This window comes from Engystomops pustulosus, chromosome 6 (assembly GCF_040894005.1).
Source record: "Engystomops pustulosus chromosome 6, aEngPut4.maternal, whole genome shotgun sequence".
In the NCBI taxonomy this organism is placed as follows: domain Eukaryota; kingdom Metazoa; phylum Chordata; class Amphibia; order Anura; family Leptodactylidae; genus Engystomops; species Engystomops pustulosus.
Window position 1 is genome coordinate 157,779,262 of NC_092416.1, and position 22,484 is coordinate 157,801,745.

At 45.0% G+C, this 22,484-nt stretch overlaps 1 protein-coding gene across 1 annotated transcript in view; it reads left to right on the plus strand.

The window, feature by feature from the left end:
* Positions 1 to 376: 376 nt before the first annotated feature.
* The window catches only part of LOC140065991 (uncharacterized), a 48,529-nt gene continuing 26,421 nt past the window's right edge, over positions 377 to 22,484 (plus strand). The window contains exon 1 of the mRNA XM_072113555.1: positions 377 to 453. Within this exon, the coding sequence (XP_071969656.1) occupies positions 384 to 453 (70 nt within the window). The 5' untranslated portion in view covers positions 377 to 383. The remainder of the gene's footprint in view (positions 454 to 22,484) is intronic.

Consider the following 22,484-nt stretch of genomic DNA (forward strand, 5'->3'; position numbering starts at 1 on the left):
GAGTGAGGTCCCGCTCTATAGCAGGTTACTTTGCCCCTAATGCTGCCCCCTACTTGCTGCAGGTGGTGCTGCCTGGGGCAAGAGGCTCAACTCGCCTCTGGGCTGGTGCACCACTGGGTATCTCCCTCTCTCAAGAAATCTCCCACCAGTTTTCAAAGATCCTTACTGAGGAAGAAGTGGGATCTACTTGATGTAATAAATTTGTAGGTTTTAGGTGTTGTAGTCAGCAGAATGAAACTAAGTTAAACTAAAGAAACTAAATCCAAATGAATCTTCAGTTTCCTTGTTTCTGGAGGCCACCACCCACACAGAGGTCACCACTGCCCATATAAGAGCCTGGCACTGCCAGTATACACCACATCTACCATATCATAGAGATAACGATGCTTCGCATTCAGGTCTCCTTCCTGGGGATCTTCCTCTGTTTCCTTGCCGTGACAATATCATCAGCTGGTAAGTCATAGTTAGGTAAAATGATAGATGTAATGGTATCATATAATTTACATATAATATATACTCTGGGCTATAATAAGACACATATCTAAAGCATATTGATGAAAATCACTGGTGAGTAATCAGACAAGGGGCAGTGATGAAGTTACTTTTCATCCAATTATATAGGACTACAGACAGTGATAACTCAACAATATGCAATGTATGATACAGATTTTTAGGAATAAAATTTTTCTAGTGCATATTTACATAGTGCTATAAGATAATGATATCTTAGCTGAATCCAGACGTGACTGTGATGGTCCCTGTTTTTTGTTAAAAGTTAAGAAACTGACTACAGTAGGATGCTAATGCTGATATTACCATGTTTGGTCTAGTAGAACACTAGTACACGTATATATGTATATATATATATATATATATATATATATATATATATATATATACACAATGTGCATCTGAAAAATGAAAACATTTGGACCCTATCTTACCTTTGTCTTCTCACTGTATATTGTGATGCTGAACTAGAGAAGTCACAATCTTATATTCCATCTTAAACTTACTAGGAAGAGTCAGCTCTGCACACAACTAGTAAGAACAAATATATCCTTTCAGCATCTCATTGTTGGGCAAGATATACGAGTCAGAACAAATCCTACTACATTATACAGGACAATGGATGATCATACTACAACTTACCTTTAAAGAAAACATGTCACAAGATTTTACCTGCCTTCCCCCTCAGGTATAGTATGTAATGTCATTTCTAGAATTCCCTCTTCAATGTGAAATTGCTTCATTCTGCAGCATCTAAACTTGAACCATCTCTGATGTTCACATAATTTTGGTGGAGATTTTTTTCACATGTAACTGAGGTGTTCTCATTGAGGCACTCTATTTTTGGACCTATTTTCGGTACGCCTCCAAAACGCGTTGTCCATCAATGTACCCTGTTGACAAATAAAACGTTGTAAATCTTGAGCGGCGCAGCAACAGCCTATTTATTGCCTTCTCCCTATAAGACAATCCGCCACTCACTCGAGTTCTGGATATTAGGTTGTCTGCAGCAGCTCATCAATAGTTTAATCTAATTGCCTTGTTAGTAGTAGGCCTCGGCGCGTCTCTGCACAGACTCAGATATTAAATGTGGATGTTGTGTGACTGGGTCCGTACACAAGCAATAGTTATTTACAAAAAAGGTCCCTGGGGACCTCACTGAGACCCATTGGTCTAAAACTTAATTTTTAATGTGAGCAAACAATAAAAAGTCTTAATTGGATTGTTTAAACCTATTTGAAAACACACAATTAAAATTTCTACAAATCCGTGGTGTGGGATCTATTATTGTTTGTAAGTGAGTCCAGTTAGAGTGGAATTGTCTATCATTTAAATTCAATATAGGGAGAACCACTAGGTGTCGCCAATAAATTGGTTCTATTTTATTGAATCAATAATGTTTTCATTAGTTTTGCAACATAGTTGCTATGACTGTGATCACTGATGTAGCAATGTGCTACTGTTGGCTGACTGTTGGTAATTTACTGTACTTTAGCCTTAGACTACAATAAACAGCTATAACAGTTATCAATGGTGTCTGCAATGAAGATTTATTGCTTATCCTTCTTATGACAACCACACATTTTTAAAATCCAATTGTCACAGAGACCAAAAAAATTCTGGCTAGGGTTACAATTATAAAGTATACAGTTCCGACTTACATACAAATTCAACTTAAGAACAAACCAACAGAACCTATCTTGTACGTAACCCAAGGACCGCCTGTATAGGCCACAAGCAGATCAAAGCATGATGATGTACAAGTCACCATTCATTGTTATATCCACTAGAGCTCTCCCTATTTGTATATATGATTTCTCACCATCTAACAAATTTTAGGACAAATAGACTGATCCCTACACACCATGTCAATGCTATCTAAAAAGAGAACAATAGCTAATAGTGTTGCACAGTCAAGGAGGTGGGGGACCATCCAGTCAAGCTGGCCCACCTCCTTATGGCCAATTCTACTTCCCACTCTGTCTCCTGTGCGCTGCTTGGACCGCCTACGCTTCCTCCTATCTCCAAAATCACTCAGCATCTAACTGGAGTGCACGTGCATGCATGATCTCTGTGCTGACCCTGTGCATACACGTTAGATTTCACAGGCTCACATGGCATGTTCCATATTAGAGCAGTGCAGGAGCAACTCTCTGCTATTTGGCCACTCTCCATTGTGCTGAAGCACCTGTATGTGAACTCCGGTGGCCTGCTGAGGGACATCGGAGAAAGGAGATAAGGGGGTGGTCCAAACGGCGCACAGGAGGTGGTGTGGGCAGTGAAAAGGGCCATTAGGAGGCGGGCCAGCTTGAATGCATGCTCAGGCTCCCCCACCTCCTTGACTGCATCTTATGGAGGAGAGAGGATGAATAAAAGTTTGTTTGCAAACAAGGTCAAGGACAGAGTAATATTTGTGATTTTTTGGTGTGGGGGGGGGGGTCAGATTTCTTACTTTCAAATGTTTTACTAGTTAAAGAGGACCTGTCACCCCGAAAATGACCCCCACAAAATGTGCCCCCCATACTCCTCACCCCAGCCCCTTTCTCCCCAGACAGTTTTAAAAAAAATGTATTTGTGTTAAATTGCTTTAAAGCGATCCGACCTCTTACTAAATGAGAGGTCGGATTCTCCTATCTTGAGCCCGGGCAGTCGCCCTTATTCATTAGGGGGCTGGCCGACATACCCCCTCCAAGCCCCCCTTGGCTCTCCGAGATGCGGCGTTGCATGTAAGCCTGGCGTGGCCGTAGCTGCTGTTAGCACGGCACGGGCGCCCGGCAATGTAAAAGGGAAAGTCTGCGGGCGTGGCCGCATCTCGGAGATCCGGCAGCGATTACGCAATACATGCGATGCTGCCAGCTTCTCCTACAGGTCCCCGCAGACAGGGGGCGTGGAAGGGGGTGTGTCGGCCGACCCCCTAATGAATAAGGTCGACTGCCCGGGCTCAAGATAGGAGAATCCGACCTCTTATTTAGTAAGAGGTCGGATCGCTTTAAAGAAATTTAACACATATAAATTGTTTTTATAACTGTCTGGGGAGAAAGGGGCTGGGGTGAGGAGTATGGGGGGCACATTTTTGGGGTGACAGGTCCTCTTTAAAGAGATTAGAGCAGCACAGATGTTGAGGTGCATCTTGACCCTAATGTTGTAAGGTTCTGTCAAGTAAGAACCCAATGACAGGTATAACTCCTTTCTTGGGCTTGAAATCTCCCACCAAGATCCTTAGTGAGCAATAAGTGGGAGCACAGAGGTAACTGGTTGCATATGGACCTTCGAGTCTTAGGGGGCCTGTACGGTGGAGACTAAAGTAAGCAGCTTGTAGTGCTAAAACAAATGCAGCGGTGCGGAGTACAATGGAAACGCCGGACCGCTCTCAAAGCAGGGGGTGTTAGATAGTGTTATCAGAATTTTCCGATAACGCTATCATTGTAACACTACTGCATTTGTTTTACTTTAGTAAGCAGATCCTAGTGTTGAATTTCTGGGTGACAGGTCCTCTTTAAGGGAAATCTACCATTTGTTTTGATGCATTGTGAACCAAACATACAATGAGAATGTTGTAGCTGCACTGATGCTGAAACATATCTTGTTTATTCCCTGTGCTGAGTGGCTTTAATCAAAAAACTATTATAAAATTCGGGACCTTGGGAAAGCTGGGTGCCTACATAAACACTTAAACACAGAGCTTCCTGAACTGTTTAGACATGACTAATCAACCTGAGCTGGATGACTCAGCATGCACAGCAGCTGGGGGATGGTGCAGTGATTGATTACTTCTACCTGTCAGACACAACACAATGATGACATATTTTCGGCTTATTCTGGGAAGGACAAGGCTGGAGCAGTGCATAATTAGGGTAAGCACTGAGGCAGACACAGGAGCGACAGATCCTCATTTTTATAAATTTAGAATTGTTTTTTCAGCAAAACTACTCAGTTCAGGGATTAAACAAGATATGTTGCTGCATCAGTGTAGCTGCACAATTCTAAAGGTGTGTTTGCTTCATAATCCATCATATCAAATGCTTTTTCCTTTAAAAACCACATACTTAGGTCTCATGCACACAGACTTATTTCAGGGACACTTGTTTCCAGGTATTCCTCTGGGCTGGGTTTTATTAGTTTAATCATAGATTAGGAAGCACCACTGAGCGTGAGTCTCCACTCCTCCAATGAGTCTGCAGAGCCTGAGCTCCACTGTAAGAGGACTGATAATTTCTCAACATAAAGCAGAATTGCCATTTGCAAGCAGTTATGGCTGTGAGATGCAGTCAGGTAATCTTCTGTGCCATTCTTCTTTCTAGATACGCTGAGAAAAGGAAAGTGCCCCCCGGAACGGTGCTACACGGCAAAAATAATAGATACATTTTTAACCTGTGAAGATGACAGTGGATGCGGAAAAAAGGAAAAATGCTGTCCAGACAATGGTTCAAAAATCTGCAAGCCCATTGCAAAAAGTGAGTATGTGTACACCATACAATAATAAATGACGTAGATCTATATAGCTCTAGGACCTACTGGTGTTTATCCAGTATCGGAGATGCCAAATTTTAGTCCTTGCAACCAAAACTTCAATGTCCTTATATGATTGTTTAAAGAGGGCCTGTCACCTATAAAAACTGAACTCGGAGCTGCTTAAAAATAAGCAGCTCCTAGTGGTAAAACAGACGCAGCAGTGTTACACTGCTAGCGTTATGGGAAACCTCCGATAATGCTTACAAACACTGCTGCGCTGTTCAGTGCGGTCTGACGGATTCATGAAGGGGCGGTCCAAGCGCTGCCTCTTCCCCGGACTACCCCACCCACTCCATAGGCCAGTGGTGACTGCTGCGCGCCATACGGCAGTCATCGCCCCTAAACCCTCCCCCTCATGACTACGCCGGACCACTTCCAGCACGGTCCAAGGTTTCTAGTGTACATTGCGGCAGTGTCTGCTAGCATTATTGGAGGTTTCGGATAACGCTAGCAGTGTAACACTGCTGCGTCTATTTAAGCACTGGGAGCTGCTGTTTTAATAGGTGACAGGTCCTCTTTAAAGTGCAATCTTGCTAGAACGTTTTTTTTTTTCATTTACAGAAAATGTGGTAATCCTAAATAGACAATAAAGATAAATTCCACAATAATGGGCAGTATTATCTGGGTCTACTATGTGGAGCTGGAGCTAGACACTAGGCTGCTATCTTCCAGAATAGTCTGGGTTTAGGTGGTAGCTGAGGATGGTGCAAACCGTAGACAGGCAGGTGCAAACCGAGGTGTGGGCAGGGTTCAAGCATAGTCAAGATACAGGTCATATGTCCGAAAAGTAGCACAAATTCTAGGTCAGGACTTGCTGAAGTCATCATTGGGAGATCATCAGGTCAGTAACCAGACACAGAAACAAAGTTATATAACAAGCTTAAAGGGGTATTCCCATCAGGGCATTTAAATTTAATTAAATTCATTTGCCATATGTAAACATTTCTTCAATTGGATGTTAATAAAAAAATGTTCCTGTGTGAAGATAATTTCTCATAAATGTAGTCATGTTGTCCCTTAGAAACCAGATGGCTTCCTCGGATACAACCACCTCACACTCTGGCAGCGGATACACCTCGGATACACCTCGGATACACCTCACTTAGGCTCACCAACTAAAAATAATTCTCCATTATACTGTAGAAAATAGACCCTAGTTGCACCTTGAAATTGGTTTGTGTTGTGCTGGGGTCGAGTATTGGGTTAGAATCTGGGTCCATCGGAGAAGCCTCTTATGGGCCATTCCAATACTGGGTGAGAACGCTCTTCAAAAGCAGCAGACATGGTGCACACATCCAGAGGGTAAGTGAGGACTACAAGTCGAGGATATGAAGTAACCCAAGAGCCGCAACTGTTGGGAGGGGCAGCATGCTGCCTCCTAACCCACCGCCTCAGGGGGTGTGCAGGAAGCAACTTTTAAAATTTTAAATGGGAACCCCCATTTTTTTATTGCAGTTTCGGACGTCCATGATTCAAAATGGGGATGTCCAGGCGGGTCAGAATAGTATAAAAACCAAAAGGAGTCATTCTCACCTCACCAATTTTCCCGACACTCTCCTTTCTACTTTTCCCTGAGCGGACTGTTCTTTTTAACTTTATAAGATTCTTAGGCTACATTCACACGACATTCACAAGCTTGTGGCCATACATATATCCTCCATAGGCAGGCAATGGACGCATGGAGGGATATGGCCCGGCTGGCATATACGTTTGTGTGAATTTAGCCTTCATACTCCATGACCGATCTTTCGAAAGCTATTACCTTCACAAGGCTGCTGACTGTTTCCTGCTATCCATCAGCAGAACACGATCACGAAGAACATAAAAAAGTCTGTGAAACACCCCTGCCAATGCAAAGGCAGGCTGGTAGCTTCTCCAGGTCAGAAGCTGTTAGGGGGAGTCTGGAGACTCAAGTCCAGAACAGCATCCAAGAATCTGCTGTTTCATCGTGTTTGGCCGTTGCTTGCTGTTCAATAAAGAACTGTAAGTTGATTTGCACAGTGTTGCCTCTGTCTGATCCCTGGATATGGCTGCTTACCACCATGGGCTTCCCCATCCATCACCCAGGGAATCATCCTACAGATACCTTAGGGATTTCCCCAGGGTGAACCAGTACAACAGCCTCTCCGTCCATATTTCTTGCACACACCACCCGCTGGAGACCTGCCAGGCTGTAGGTCAGTCCTCCAGCCCCCATACCAAGCACCGTGACATCAGTGTGCCCTAGGCCGCAACCGCCAGCCACTCCGGTATTCTGGGCCCGGCTGCCTCCAGGCCCCAAGAAAAGGCTAGGCCCCGGTGGGAGATGTTGCATCTGTAAAGAGCTTTTCCATTCTATAAACAAAGCTGTTTCTGTTTCAAAGGTTGATTTCAAATATTTCTATGATTTTACAGAAAAGGAAGGTTCATGTCCCATTTACCACCCTAAGGACCCTCAACCTTGTCAAGATATGTGCTCTTCTGACAGTGAGTGCGCTGGTGACTCCAAGTGTTGCATGACGGACAAGGGGAAAAGCTGCCAGCCTCAACTTAAACGTAGGTTATTATATTATATATGTAGATGTTATTTATACTTTCCTTTCCCTTTACCTATACTCACCTCTGCCTGGTCCTGCACTCATCTTATTTTCTGGGTGCCCCTGCAGCACCCCATCTACCAGGTACATAGAAGTGAAAAGGAGTCTGGGAATAGGGAGAGGAATCTCTATGTTGTGATTGAGGGGAATCTGGGTGCAGTCTATAGTAAGGGACCCTGTACCATCTACAGGTCTAATACTTGAAATATAAGAAATATAGGACCGTATGAGTTGTAAATTCAGGTCATTAGAACTGCAGCCAGGGTGGGTTTGCACTATTGCTCCTTATTGTGCCAGAAAATTATGGATTTGTGCCCAAAAATGTCTAAACACCTTCCAACACTATTATTAGGGCTTTTAGACCATTTTTTGGCCCTTTTCCGACCCGTCTGGCAAAGAAAGTATAGTCATGTGAAAGGAGGTCTGGTTTAAAAGAAAGGGAGACGTGGTCATTGAAAATTAGTCCATGCCCCAAAAAATTAAGAAGGGTGCCCCAATCAGTTTAGACCATTACAGAGATGGACTGAGTGCCCCCCTATATCAAATCCTCTCACCTGCAGCTTTCTCCTACTACTGTATACACTAAAGTATAAGCCGACCCAAGAATAAGCCAAGGTCCCTAATTTTACCATCAAAAACTGTGAAAACCTATTGACTCAAGTATAAGCCAGGGTAGGAAATGCATTGGTCACAGCCTCCCAGTATATAGCCAGCCAGCCCCAGTATTATATAGTCAGTCCCCAGTAGTATATAGCCTGCCAGCCCCCAGTAGCATATAGCCAGCCCCCTGTAGTTTAAAGCCTGCCAGACCCCATTAGTATATAGCCAGCCATCCCCCAGTAGCATATAGCCAGCCAGCCCCCTTAAGTATACAGCCAGCCCCCTGTAGTATATAGCCAGCCCCCTTAAGTATACAGCCAGCCCCTTGTAGTATATAGCCAGCCAGTCTCCTCAAGTATACAGCCAGCCCCATGTAGTATATAGCCAGCCCACTGTAGTATACAGTCAGCCAGCCTCCTTTACTATACAGCCAGCACCCATGTAGTATACAGCCAGCCCCCTGTAGTATACAGCCAGCCCACAGTTTGCCAAGCACATTAAAAAAATAAACTTACATACTCACCTTTGGGCGGTCCCAGATGCTCGGCGCAGCTCTCCGATTCTCCCATCTCAGAGGCTCCTCTTCTTTCTTTTCTCTGCTGTAATAGATGGCAGAGCCGTGCTGTTACCGCAGAGAGAAGAAAGAAGAGGAGCCGCGGGGAGCATTAGGGACGCCTGAAGGTGAGTATGTAAGTTTATTTTTTTTATTGACTTGTTTATAAGCCGAGATTATGTTTTTCAGCACATTTTTTTTGTGCTGAAAAACTTGGTTTATACACGAATATATATACGGTACTTGTATTATTGTATTTATTTGATTTAATCTTTTACTGTATAAATAGTAGAAAGGCACCGTCTCTCTACCAAAACAGCAGTAACCTCAGGTGTATATTACAACATTTATAAAAATTCAATACACTGACAGAAAAGATATAAAAAATGTATTCTAATTTAATTTTATTTTTTTCAGCAAAAAAAGGGACCTGTCCGAAAGTAACAATTCAGTGTGTTAGAGGAGAGCGCAATTTTTGTGACGGCGACACTGGATGCTGGGATTATAAAAAGTGTTGCCCTTACCGTTGTGGAAGCCTGTGCCAGGCACCAGTGTAAGGTAAATATAAATAGGTGTCAACATGACAGGGACTGTCAGGATCTGTGTGTGGGATGTAGTTAGGAGTGACAGTCGTAGACTACCTATAGAGTAACGTGTCAAACTTTGGGGGTGAAAAACGGACAGATAATTTGCATCAGTCTGGCATTTGTTTTTTCTCAGATCTGCATAAACTATAACTATGATTGATCCATATATGAATATAGTAACAGCTCTAGAAACAGATATATAGGGAAATTTGGAAATTATGAGGGGCATTTATTAATTTTAGTGCAGGGTGGTGCTAGAACCGTTCTATATTTTTCAGTGGGATCTAAGTGGGGTTGTGGGGCAAGCGATTAATGAATTGGTGCATAGACTAAGGCCCGTTCCACACTTGCGAGTGTGATGCGATGAACTCGCATCACACTCGCAACGCATGCTGCCGGGAATGCACCGCCCGAACGCTGCACCGCGGGAGTGAACTCAGCATGTTAGTTCACTCCCGTGGTGCAGCATTCGGGCTGTGCGTTGCGAGTGTGATGCGAGTCGTAGATTATAAGATGTAGACACAGTCCTCGGGTTACGTACAAGATAGGTTCTGCAGGTCTGTTCTTAAGTTGAATTTGTATGTAAGTCAGAACTGTATTTTATAACGGTTAATTGTATAATTTAGAATTGTAGCCCCAGCCAACATTTTTTTGGTCTTTGTGACAATTGGATTTTCAAAAGAACCAGGATTAACAATAATTATTGCAGAAACCTTTGATAACAGTTATAGCTGTTTATTGTAACCTAGAGCTTTACCAACATCCAGAGGTCCGTTTGTAACTAGGGGTCGTCTGTATGGTGGGTGTAAGCAGGGGACCGCCTGTATATGTCTTTTGATTTTTAAAATAAGTTTTATAAGCATTCCAGTTTAGAATAACTGTTTCTGGTTCTAATACATTATACACATAGGGGCACATTTATTAAGAACAGTACAGTCTGTACTACCCAGCTACCGTGAAAATAAGGAACCCCCTGAAAGTAAGACCTAGTAGCAGTCATTGCAACCCCCCCCCCCCCATACTACAATAGGCTGTGACATGGGTGTAGAATTCATGGGGTAAAATCACTGACTGTTGTGTTGCAAATGCTACAAGCGGCTCCCGGGACAAGAAGGAGTCACTGAAGGAAAGTGCTGAACATGAGACATCGGGGCCAATGATTCCAATGGAAATAGAGTCACAAGAAATTCAGAGTTCAGAGAATTATAAGGATATTAGAGAAGTTTTTGATATAATGGTCCTTAAATAAAAAAATCTTGCTTTTTGTGCACAAATACCAGGATTGAAACTAGACCAGAGATTGTTGTACACGGACAGAGTCACAAGTAACAATTTCTTGATGGAAGTCAGAGTTATATGATGATGCATGTGATGGCAGGACTGCAGGAAATTAATAAATGGTGACTTTTTTGTTCAACAATAATTGTGAATTCTTGTTCAAGGAAAAATAAGACATTCCCAAAAATAAGACCTAGTGCTTCTTTAGGAGCAAAAATTAATATAAGACACTGGGGCACATTTACTTAAAAAGATGGAAACGTCACTAAAAGTGCTCTTCCCGTGTATAATACTTGGTGCAGCACATTCATTAAAAATGTGCGCCAGAAATCATGTATCTGTTCCCCAACTTTTTTGTTGTGCACCGTTAACATAGGGAGTGGGACACAGTTAAATACGGCACTCGGTTCGACTTAGACGGACCAAGAGAAGGAACGTCTCCTAATTTGTCACCACAAAAGGGTCACGTGCGGCACAAATGTGGCGCAGACACTTTTTAAATACCTGTTTAAGCAGTTTGCACCTAAAAAAATTGTGCATAGTCCGACAGAAAACTGTCGTCCGGCCCTTCGTAAATGTGCCCCATTATTTTTATTATCTTTTTATCCTATTATTACTAGGATTGTATTTTAGCTTTTGGCTTTCACTTTGACACACCTTATTCTTTCTAATATGTTTGAGGCCTTAAAAACGGTTCTGGATATGACGCCCATGGGGGCTGATCTCTGCAAAAGTATGGTACTTAGCAAAGTATAGTGTCATCCATTCAAAAAAAATTATAGAACATCAATTTTCAGATAAACATGTCAAATTTTTGCAGTCCTTCACCATCATTGCCTCACCAGGATGCCAATAGTGATTATGCAATGGGTTCCCCATCTGGTATATCATACAATGAATGTAATGGAGCATTCTCTATATAAACCATACTTACAGACAACAGCTGCCTTGAACTGTGCACAGGTCTGCCACCTGCTGGTCATTCATCCTTATAATCAGGCGCGCCTTATAATCTGGTACGATTTATATATAAACCTAGATGTTTTAGAAGGCATTTTTTGATGGTGCGCCTTATAGTCCGAAAAATACAGTATTTCGTATCACATAGTAAAGCATTACAAGGCGAATGGAATATAAATGGCAAAATAGCAGGTTTTTTTTACATCCGAAAACACATATCAGTCATTTCTATGTCTGTTTCAAAATAACAATCTTTACGGCAGAAAACAACCCCTTATGAAAGCTTTCATATTTTATGGTAAGATCCAGGTCTCAAATCTTTCATTTAATCCTTTTTGTTTTTCTAGGTCCCAGACAATGAACATAGAGGAGAAGCGCTTCTTCTTTATACATTTCTCCATGTCTTCATATGTAACTATATAATAATCAGTATAAGGCTACCCGCACACGACATGTGTAAAATTTCAGACCACAAACAATGGACCCCAGGTTCCCAGGGATCATCAAGGTGTCAGACCCACACATTCACCAATATTAAGGGGTTGGCCACTTTTCATTTAATTTGACCCATTAGACATTTTTCTACATGTAGATGTACCTATATCTTTGCCTCCTATAAAAGTTTTAATCTTTCCCTGTTCCCAGAATGCTGCTCTCTGCATACACACACAGCTTTGTCTCTCTAAGTGCTCTTGGTCGTCCTCAATGACAAAGACAGGGAAAGGGAGTATGATGACTCATTACTCTGCTGCTACAGCTCCTCCAATTCAGCAGAGCTGTAAACACAGAAGCACAGAGGGTCTGCACACAGTACAAAATTAAGTAGCAGTACTGCTAAAAATGATGAACATTCAGGGATTATCCATAAGCCAGTAAAGGCACACAGGCAATTTATATGGAGTGGCCATCCCCTTTTATAGAAAAGGATTGCCTGGGCAGGAATAGGATCTGTTCCAAAATTTGCAGCTCATACATGGTATTTGTAGGCCCATTAGTATACACCTAAACAAGTAAGTGCGAGCACACAACCATAAATTGTTTGTGTTCTGAGGACTAAAGGGGGTGTTTGATTAAGAAAACCCGTAATCACCTACATGCCTATAGATTTTCAGGTTTGATGTTAAATGTCTGCACCGATCATAAGGCTCTTGTAAGTTTCAGCTGATCCATACTGGTACAAACTGATAGTGTCGATTGTTAGAATACACACGAGCACATCTTGTAGTAATCTTCTTGCCTTCTACTACTGTAGTGACACCTTCTATTGTAATTCATATAATTATTACTTATACTATGTGGATTTTGGAGAATGCATGACATAAAATAAAGCTTCTTATACTTTAGAAAAAAATTGATTTGTGTGTTTAAAGTTTTGTGAGTTGGTCTTTATTGGACATATATTTTAGAATTTCCCTACTGTACATCCAACACATACTTCATAGAAGGTCAATTCACCATCAGTATGGCACTTCGTATAAGGTCCTGAAAGGGTAAAACAGTAACAAAACAGGAAGAACTTAAAGGAAACCTACAATGAGGAATCTACTAGCAGAAGTAGATCTGATGGTAGATTCCTCCTGCTGCCTCTGCCCTAATCTGTAATTTAATAATCCTGGAACCTAACTTGTCAAAAACTTTATTTTAGTAATATGTAAATTAACTGCAGAGGCTGCTGGGGCGTGGAGTAGCCTGACCGGGCTCTGGGTACTAAGGCTACTCCACGCCCCAGTAGCCTCTGCAGTTAATTTACATATTACTAAAATATAATAATATAATGTAAATAAGTTTTTTTAATAAATTAGGTTAGATGTCAGGATTATTAAATGACAGATTAGGGCAGAGGCAGGAGGAGGCACCTACCATCTGATCTACTTCTGATAGTAGATTCCTCATGGCAGGTTTTCTTTAAGGAGAACTTATTATTACATAACATCCTTTTGGGAAGCCTTCTACGGGGAACGCTCTGGTTCTGTAGTTTTAGCAAAAGTGAATGGGTAATGAATAGAGATGAGCGAACATGCTCGTCCGAGCTTGATGCTCGGTCGAGCATTAGGGTACTCGAAACTGCTCGTTGCTCGGACGAATACTTCGCCCGCTCGAGAAAATGGCAGCTCCCGCCGTTTTGCTTTTTGGCGGCCAGAAACAGAGCCAATCACAAGCCAGGAGACTCTGCACTCCACCCAGCATGACGTGGTACCCTTACACGTCGATAGCAGTGGTTGGCTGGCCAGATCAGGTGACCCTGGGATAGACTAGCCGCTGCCCGCGCTGCTCGGATCATTCTGTGTCTGGATGCCGCTAGGGAGAGAGCTGCTGCTGGTCAGGGAAAGCGTTAGGGTGTTCTATTAGCTTACTGTTAGGCAGGAGTGATTCTCAAAGAACCCAACAGCCCTTCTTAGGGCTACAATAACGTTCTACTTTTTTTATTTTAATTTGCATCTAGTACCATTTTGTGAGGAATTAGCAGGGGGACTTGCTACCGTTGTGTTTAGCTCTTAGTGGCACACATATCCATAGCAAAGACCGAAGTGGGAAAATTTAGTAGGGGTTGGATTTCAATTAGGCACTAACTCAGTGTCATCTCATCTGGCATAGTAGTGTGCTTTGATACTTGGCTAGAAAATAGCCATAGGAGAATACAAAGAGCTTACTTACGCATACAGTAGCGTTCTATATATTTGATTTCTGTTTGATCTGCTGGTGGCTGTACTTTCTGCAGTGCATGTACTAGCCAATTCTGAGCAATTTGTAGTGAGACTTGCGACCGCTGTGTTCTGCGCTTAGTGACGCACATATCCATAGCAAAGACCGAAGTGGGAAAATTTAGTAGGGGTTGGATTTCAATTAGGCACTAACTCAGTGTCATCTCATCTGGCATAGTAGTGTGCTTTGATACTTGGCTAGAAAATAGCCATAGGAGAATACAAAGAGCTTACTTACGCATACAGTAGCGTTCTATATATTTGATTTCTGTTTGATCTGCTGGTGGCTGTACTTTCTGCAGTGCATGTACTAGCCAATTCTGAGCAATTTGTAGTGAGACTTGCGACCGCTGTGTTCTGCGCTTAGTGACGCACATATCCATAGCAAAGACCGAAGTGGGAAAATTTAGTAGGGGTTGGATTTCAATTAGGCACTAACTCAGTGTCATCTCATCTGGCATAGTAGTGTGCTTTGATACTTGGCTAGAAAATAGCCATAGCAATAGGATAGCATTGTTTGGTTTTAAAAACTCAAAAAAAAACAAAAAACACAAAAAAAAAAAAAAACACAAAAAAAAACAAAAAAAAGTAAAAAAAAAAATAAAGTTATAACTCTCATTTTAAAAATGTTTAACCCGAGGGCTAGGGGTAGAGGACGAGGGCGGGGACGTGGGCGTCCAACTACTGCAGGGGTCAGAGGCCGTGGTCCTGGGCGGGGTGAGACACCACCTGCTGATGAGGGAGCAGGGGAACGCCGCAGAGCTACACTCCCTAGGTTCATGTCTGAAGTTACTGGGACTCGTGGTAGAGCACTGTTGAGGCCAGAACAGTGCGAACAGGTGATGTCGTGGATTGCTGACAATGCTTCGAGCAATTTGTCCACCACCAGTCAGTCTTCCACGCAGTCCACCCATGTCACCGAAATCGCCACTCCTCCAGCTCCTGCACCTCAGCCTCCTCCCCCCCAGTCTGCCCCCTCCCAGGAAAATTTGGCATTTGAACCGGCATACTCTGAGGAACTGTTTTCTGGACCCTTCCCACAGTCACAAACCACTTGTCCGGTTGCTGCTGAGCAATTTTCCGATGCCCAGGTTTTCCAACAGTCACAGTCTGTGGGTGATGATGACCTTCTTGACGTAGTGGAAGTGTGTAAAGAGGTGTCCGACGATGAGGAGACACGGTTGTCAGACAGTGGGGAAGTTGTTGTCAGGGCAGGAAGTCCGAGGGGGGAGCAGACTGAGGGATCGGAGGATGATGAGGTGACAGACCCAAGCTGGGTTGAGAGGCCGGGTGAACACAGTGCTTCTGAGACGGAGGAGAGTCCTCGACCAGAACAGGTTGGAAGAGGCAGTGGTGGGGCCAGACGGAGAGGCAGGGCCAGAGCTGGTGCATCAGCGCCAAATGTGTCAACTAGTGAAGCTCCCGTGGCGAGGGCTCCTGCGGCGAGGGCTAGATCTTCAGAAGTCTGGAGGTTCTTTAAGGAAACACCGGATGACCGACGGACTGTGGTGTGCAACATTTGCCAAACCAGACTCAGCAGGGGTTCCACCACTACTAGCTTAACTACCACCAGTATGCGCAGGCATATGAATGCTAAACACCCCACTCAGTGGCAACAAGCCCGTTCACCTCCGGCCGTGCACACCACTGCTCCTTCCCCTGTGTCAGCTGCTAGTCAGCCCCCTGCCCAGGACCCTGCCACAAAAACCCCATTGTCGCCTCCACGATCCTCCACAGCATCCACCAGCGTTCAGCTCTCCATACCCCAGACGCTGGAGCGGAAACGCAAATATAGTGCAACCCACCCGCACGCCCAAGCCCTTAATGTGCACATCTCCAGATTGCTTAGCCTGGAGATGCTGCCCTATAGGCTAGTAGAGACCGAGGCCTTTCGCAACCTCATGGCGGCGGCCGCCCCTCGGTATTCGGTCCCCAGCCGCCACTACTTTTCCCGATGTGCCGTCCCAGCCCTGCACCAGCACGTGTCAGACAACATCATCCGTGCCCTGACCAACGCCGTTTCTGACAAGGTCCACCTGACCACGGACACGTGGACGAGTGCTGCCGGGCAGGGCCACTATATATCGCTGACGGCACATTGGGTTAACTTGGTGGAGGCTGGGACCGAGTCTGACACTGGGGCTGCTCATATACTGCCGACGCCGAGGATTGCGGGGCCTACCTCGGTCCAGGTGTTTCAGGCCTACTATGCCTCCTCCTCCTCCCACCCCTCCTCCACCTCCTCCTCCGAACTACCATCCGTGGGCACGGCGCCATCAGTCGGTAGCTCTAGGCACAGCAGCAGTGCCGTCGCTAAGCGACAGCAGGCGGTGCTCAAACTGCTGAGCCTAGGCGACAAAAGGCACACCGCCCAAGAGCTATTACAGGGCATCACGGCGCAGACTGATCTGTGGCTGGCACCGCTGAACCTCAAGCCGGGAATGGTTGTGTGTGACAACGGCCGTAACCTGGTGGCGGCTCTGCAACTCGGCAGACTGACACATGTGCCATGCCTGGCCCATGTGTTAAATCTGATAGTTCAGCGTTTCCTCAAGACATACCCCAATCTGTCTGATTTGCTCACGAAGGTGCGCCGCATCTGTGCGCATTTCAGGAAGTCCAGCCCAGATGCTGCCACTCTCAGGGCAGCGCAGCGCCGCCTCCAACTGCCCGCTCACCGACTGTTGTGCGACGTGCCCACGAGGTGGAATTCAACACTGACCATGTTATCCAGAGTTTACCAGCAGCGCAGAGCGATTGTAGACTGCCAGATGTCAACTTCCACCAGAACTGGTAGTCAGGTCAGTCAGCTTCCTCAAGTCTACAATGAGGAGTGGACGTGGATGTCTGATATCTGTCAGGTGCTGAGTAACTTTGAGGAGTCAACACAGATGGTCAGTGGCGATGCCGCCATCATCAGCCTCACCATCCCGCTGCTTGGCCTGTTGAAAAACTCTCTGGTCAGCATGAAGTCGGAAGCTTTGCGCTCGTCACAAGAGACAGGGGAAGAATATTCCCTTGTTGATAGCCAAAGCACCCTCAGGTCTGTTTCTCAGCGCATATCGGAGGAGGTGGAGGTGGAGGAGGATGAGGAGGAAGAGGAGGAGAATGTTGGTGAGACACAAGAGGGGACCATTGTTGAGTCCTTTACTGTTCAGCGTGTATGGGCAGAAGAAGAGGAGTTGGAGGAGTTGGAGGAGGAGGAAATGGACAGTCAGGCCAGTGAGGGGAGTGAATTCTTACGCGTTGGTACTCTGGCGCATATGGCAGATTTCATGCTAGGCTGCCTATCCCGTGACCCTCGCGTTCAAAGAATTTATTCCAGCACCGATTACTGGGTGTTCACTCTCCTGGACCCACGGTACAAGCAAAATCTTTCCACTCTCATCCCTGCAGAGGAAAGGAGTGTGAGAATGCATGAATACCAGCAGGCCCTGGTGCACAAGCTGAAACAGTATTTCCCTTCTGACAGCGCTAGCGGCAGAGTGCGTAGTTCTGCGGGACAAGTAGCGAGGGAGAGTAGGCGAGCAGGCAGCTTGTCCAGCACTGGCAAGGGTACGCTTTACAAGGCTTTTGCCAGCTTTATGTCACCCCAGCAAGACACTGTCACCTGTCCCCAGTCTCGGCAGAGTAGGGCTGATCTTTACAGAAAGATGGTGAGGGAGTACGTAGCTGACCATACCATCGTCCTAAATGATCACACAGCTCCCTACAACTACTGGGTTTCAAAGCTGGACATGTGGCACGAACTGGCGCTGTACGCCTTGGAGGTTCTTGCCTGCCCTGCCGCTAGCGTCTTGTCCGAGCGGGTTTTCAGTGCAGCTGGTGGCATCATCACCGATAAGCGTACACGCCTGTCGACTGACAGCGCTGACAGGCTGACGCTTATTAAAATGAATAAAGGCTGGATTTCTCAGAATTTCCAATCTCCACCAGGTGAAGGAAGCTCAACCTGAATAATTGATCCACTCCTCCTCCTCCTCATTTTCCTCCTTCTCCTCCTCTTTGTACAGTAAAGCAGAGGAAAATGGCTATTTTTTGACAGGGCCCACTGGCTCTTGCTATAGTACTTCATGCATTTAATTTTTCTGGAGGGCCACCTACCCGGTCCTCTGTTTGAAACAATTTTTGTGAGTGCCACATACAGGCACTCAATCTATTCCATTTTACTGCAGGGCCACCTACCTGCTCCTCTGGTTTGAAACATTTTTGGGACTGCCACATACAGGCACTCAATCTATTCCATTTTACTGGAGGGCCACCTACCTGCTCCTCTGGTTTGAAAAATTTTTGGGACTGCCACATACAGGCACTCAATCTATTCCATTTTACTGCAGGGCCACCTACCTGCTCCTCTGGTTTGAAACATTTTTGGGACTGCCACATACAGGCACTCAATCTATTCCATTTTACTGGAGGGCCACCTACCTGCTCCTCTGGTTTGAAAAATGTTTGGGACTGCCACATACAGGCACTATCCAAATTAAATTGTCTCCATAGCAGCCTCCACACGTTGTCTCCATTGCTACCTCCAAAAGTCGTCCATATAGCTGCCTCCATACATCGTCCCTTTATCAAACGAGGTGTGTCAGGCAGAAATTTGGGTTGTTTTCATGGATTCCACATCAAAGTTGTTAACTTTGTCGCCACCCTGCTGTGTTATCCACAAAATATACTGGCAAACTTTTACCATTTAGGGATATTATTTCAGCGCTTCTTGCGCATCTGTTTACATTCCCCTCACCCGGCATATCCTAAACTTATAAGAACGCTACTACACTTGATCTTATACAAAAGGTTCTTAGAAGTGCTGTTTGGGGAGTAGCCTAGAGACAGGGGCTTGAATTGGCGAAAGCTCGCCTGGCAGCGGAGCGCCAGCTCCATGCGCATCATGCGCTTCTTGCGCATCTGTTTACATTCCCCTCACCCGCCATATCCCAAACTTATAAGAACGCTACTACACTTAACTTGGTGCAGGCTGGGACCGAGTCTGACCCTGGGGCTGGTCATATACTGCCGACGCAGAGAATTGCGGGGCCTACCTCGGTCCAGGTCTCAAAGGCCTACTATACCTCCTCCCACCCCTCCTCCACCTCCTCCTCCTCCGAATTACCATCCGTGGGCATGGCGCCATCAGTCGGTAGCTCTAGGCACAGCAGCAGTGCCGTCGCTAAGCGACAGCAGGCGGTGCTGAAACTGCTGAGCCTAGGCGATAAAAGGCACACCGCCCAAGAGCTATTACAGGGCATTCCACATCAAAGTTGTTAACTTTGTCGCCACCCTGCTGTGTAATCCACAAAATATACTTGCAAACTTTTACCATTTAGGGATATTATTTCAGCGCTTCTTGCGCATCTGTTTACATTCCCCTCACCCGCCATATCCTAAACTTATAAGAACGCTACTACACTTGATCTTATACAAAAGGTTCTTAGAAGTGCTGTTTGGGGAGTAGCCTAGAGACAGGGGCTTGGATTGGCAAAAGCTCGCCTGGCTGCAGAGCGCCAGCTCCATCCCAAGATCCAACTAACATAGTTGCAGCACCTTTAATCTACTACTAGTTCACTGCCTCCATAATAATAATAATAATAATCTTTATTTATATAGCGTCATCATATTCTGTAGCGCTTTACAAATCATAGGAAACAAATACAAATGTAATGTAACAGAGCACAACATTTGTATGGAACAACAGGAGTGAGGTCCCTGCTCGCCAGAGCTTACGGTTTATGAAGATGATGGGGTAACACGAGGTAAAAGAATATTTAATGGTCAAGCTATTCTTCTTAGGGAATAGAAAAAAATATAATAAATGGAATTGCTGTCGCTTGAACCACTCAGCCGTCATCTTATATACCAGGTCCAGGGTGAATGGGACTGCAGAGAAGTCTGGTGCCTGTTGGTTGCTGGATAACAGATGGGAGGACGACACAGGACGGGTTAGTAGAAGAGTTAAAACTTCATGCAGTTAATGAGTGTTATAGGCTTGCCTAAAGAAATGGGTTTTAAGAGCACGTTTGAAACTTTGGAGGTTAGGTATTAGTCTGATAGTCCAGGGCAGAGCATTCCATAGAATTGGTGCAGCTCTAGAGAAGTCTTGGAGACGCGAGTGGGAGGTCCGCACTAGGGTAGAGGTTAATCTAAGATCACTGGCGGATCTAAGAGCACGGGTTGGGCGATAGACTGAGATAAGAGAGGAGAGGTAGGGGGGTGCAGCATTATACAGAGCTTTATGGATGAGGGTTATTATTATTTTAAACTGTATTCGAAAGGAGACTGGCAGCCAGTGCAGCGACTGGCATGAACTGTAAGCATACATGGTCCCCTTATCAAACGAGCTGTGTCAGGCAGAATTTTGGGTTGTTTTCATGGCTTCCATGTTAACTTTGTCGCCACCCTGCTGTGTAATCCACAAAATATACTGGCAAACTTTTATCATGTACCGATATTATTTGAGCGCTTCTTGCTCACCTCCTTTGGTTCCTCTCTGACACCCATTGGTTTGAAGCCTGAGTCCAATTAGGGTATGTCGCCATGCCACTCTCTAGCCTGCTGCCGCTGCCTCTGCCTCTGCATGCCGTCCCCTATAGTGTCAGGGTCAATTATTGGATGTTTTACATGCTATCTAGCTTCATTCTGTCACTCTGTCATGGCCATGCTGTTGCCCATAATTTCGGCATAATGGTGCGATTAAGCAGCCTCAGAGGCATCCATGCATGCTGCCCCTGCTGTTTCCTGTCCATTTCCGTGGTGTTTCCATCCTTTTCTGAGGTTCCCAGGTGTTTGGCCAAGCTTCCCTGTGCAGAGCCTTGGTCCCCTTGAAAAATGCTCGAGTCTCCCATTGACTTCAATGGGGTTCGTTATTCGAGACGAGCACTCGAGCATCGGGAAAAGTTCGTCTCGAATAACGAGTACCCGAGCATTTTAGTGTTCGCTCATCTCTAGTAATGAAAGAAGTGCATGGGGCTTGGTCCATAGACATATCATATCCTCCACTTCATTCCTCCTCTCTTCTCTGCCTCAGCCGTGCACGGCTCTGAAGCCAGCAGGCGTGATGTGATGGCATCCTCATGTCTGGTTGTTGTAAAGCCATGTACAGCAGAGAAGAGGCCTGGTGTAGGGGAATGGGACTTGGTGGCATTGTTTTTTTTTCTTTCCATGACTGCAGCCCGGAACCAGGTTTTCCCCACCCAGGTTTGGGTCAAAGCCCGATGGTTGGGAACTGCTGCCATGTTTGTGGCTTGGCCATTCCTATAGAAGTGGGTGTGAAAATACGAAACACGTGGCACCAGCTATTGACATCATTTTCCAGCCTCCCATTTTCAGATGACATACGAGTGACTTGTGGACCATTTCTGCACCCATACGGCTCAGAATCAGGTGCAATAATGTTCACATGCGGCCTGTAAAAACACCAAGAGACATGTAGTTTTGTGACCATAGGAAAAAATGGGAGGTAGCCATTTGTGTGCAGGAAACCTTACAATGGGGTTTTCTCCCTGCACTGTAGCACCCACCTGGAGAAAATGTGAGTATATGCAGCTTATAGGGAGGTAGCCCAGACATATTCAGTAGAGCTGTCCATTATTCATCATTCTGTTCCTGTACAAATCACATCTACAATGCATATGGAATTCTCCAGGGAAGAGCGAGGAGTCTGGCGATAATACAAAGATGCAGGGAACTCCACCATCCCACCAGTCCTTTAGTATGCGCATGTGGCGTGATAAGCTCCGCCCACATCCCGTTCTTAGTGCCGACTTCCATCTTGAGGCCACTTATCTGATTTACCACAAAAAGAAAGACAATGGCAATGTCCAAAAGTACAATAAAAACACAGATGTCTGACAAGGAAAAACAGAAAAATATAAAAACAATTAAAAATTGTACAACAACTGGTTGTATTAAGCAGGTGAGATTAAACAATCACACACCTCCTGAGCTAATGGTGTATGTCCTCCTCTACCCTTGCATAATGTGTAACCAAATCATTGCAACATGAGAAAATCCAGCCGCCAATATTATTACACGTGTGGCCCGGTGACCCCTCCAAACTCACACACAGCAAAGACGTGTATCTCAAAAGATGCGTATAAAGTATCATCAGTGTGGTAAATTTCCTTGGAAGGTCCCCATATACATTACAAACCAAAAGAAGAGTAGGAAATGCATCGATAAACATTGGAATGGTAATATTCGGTAGTGG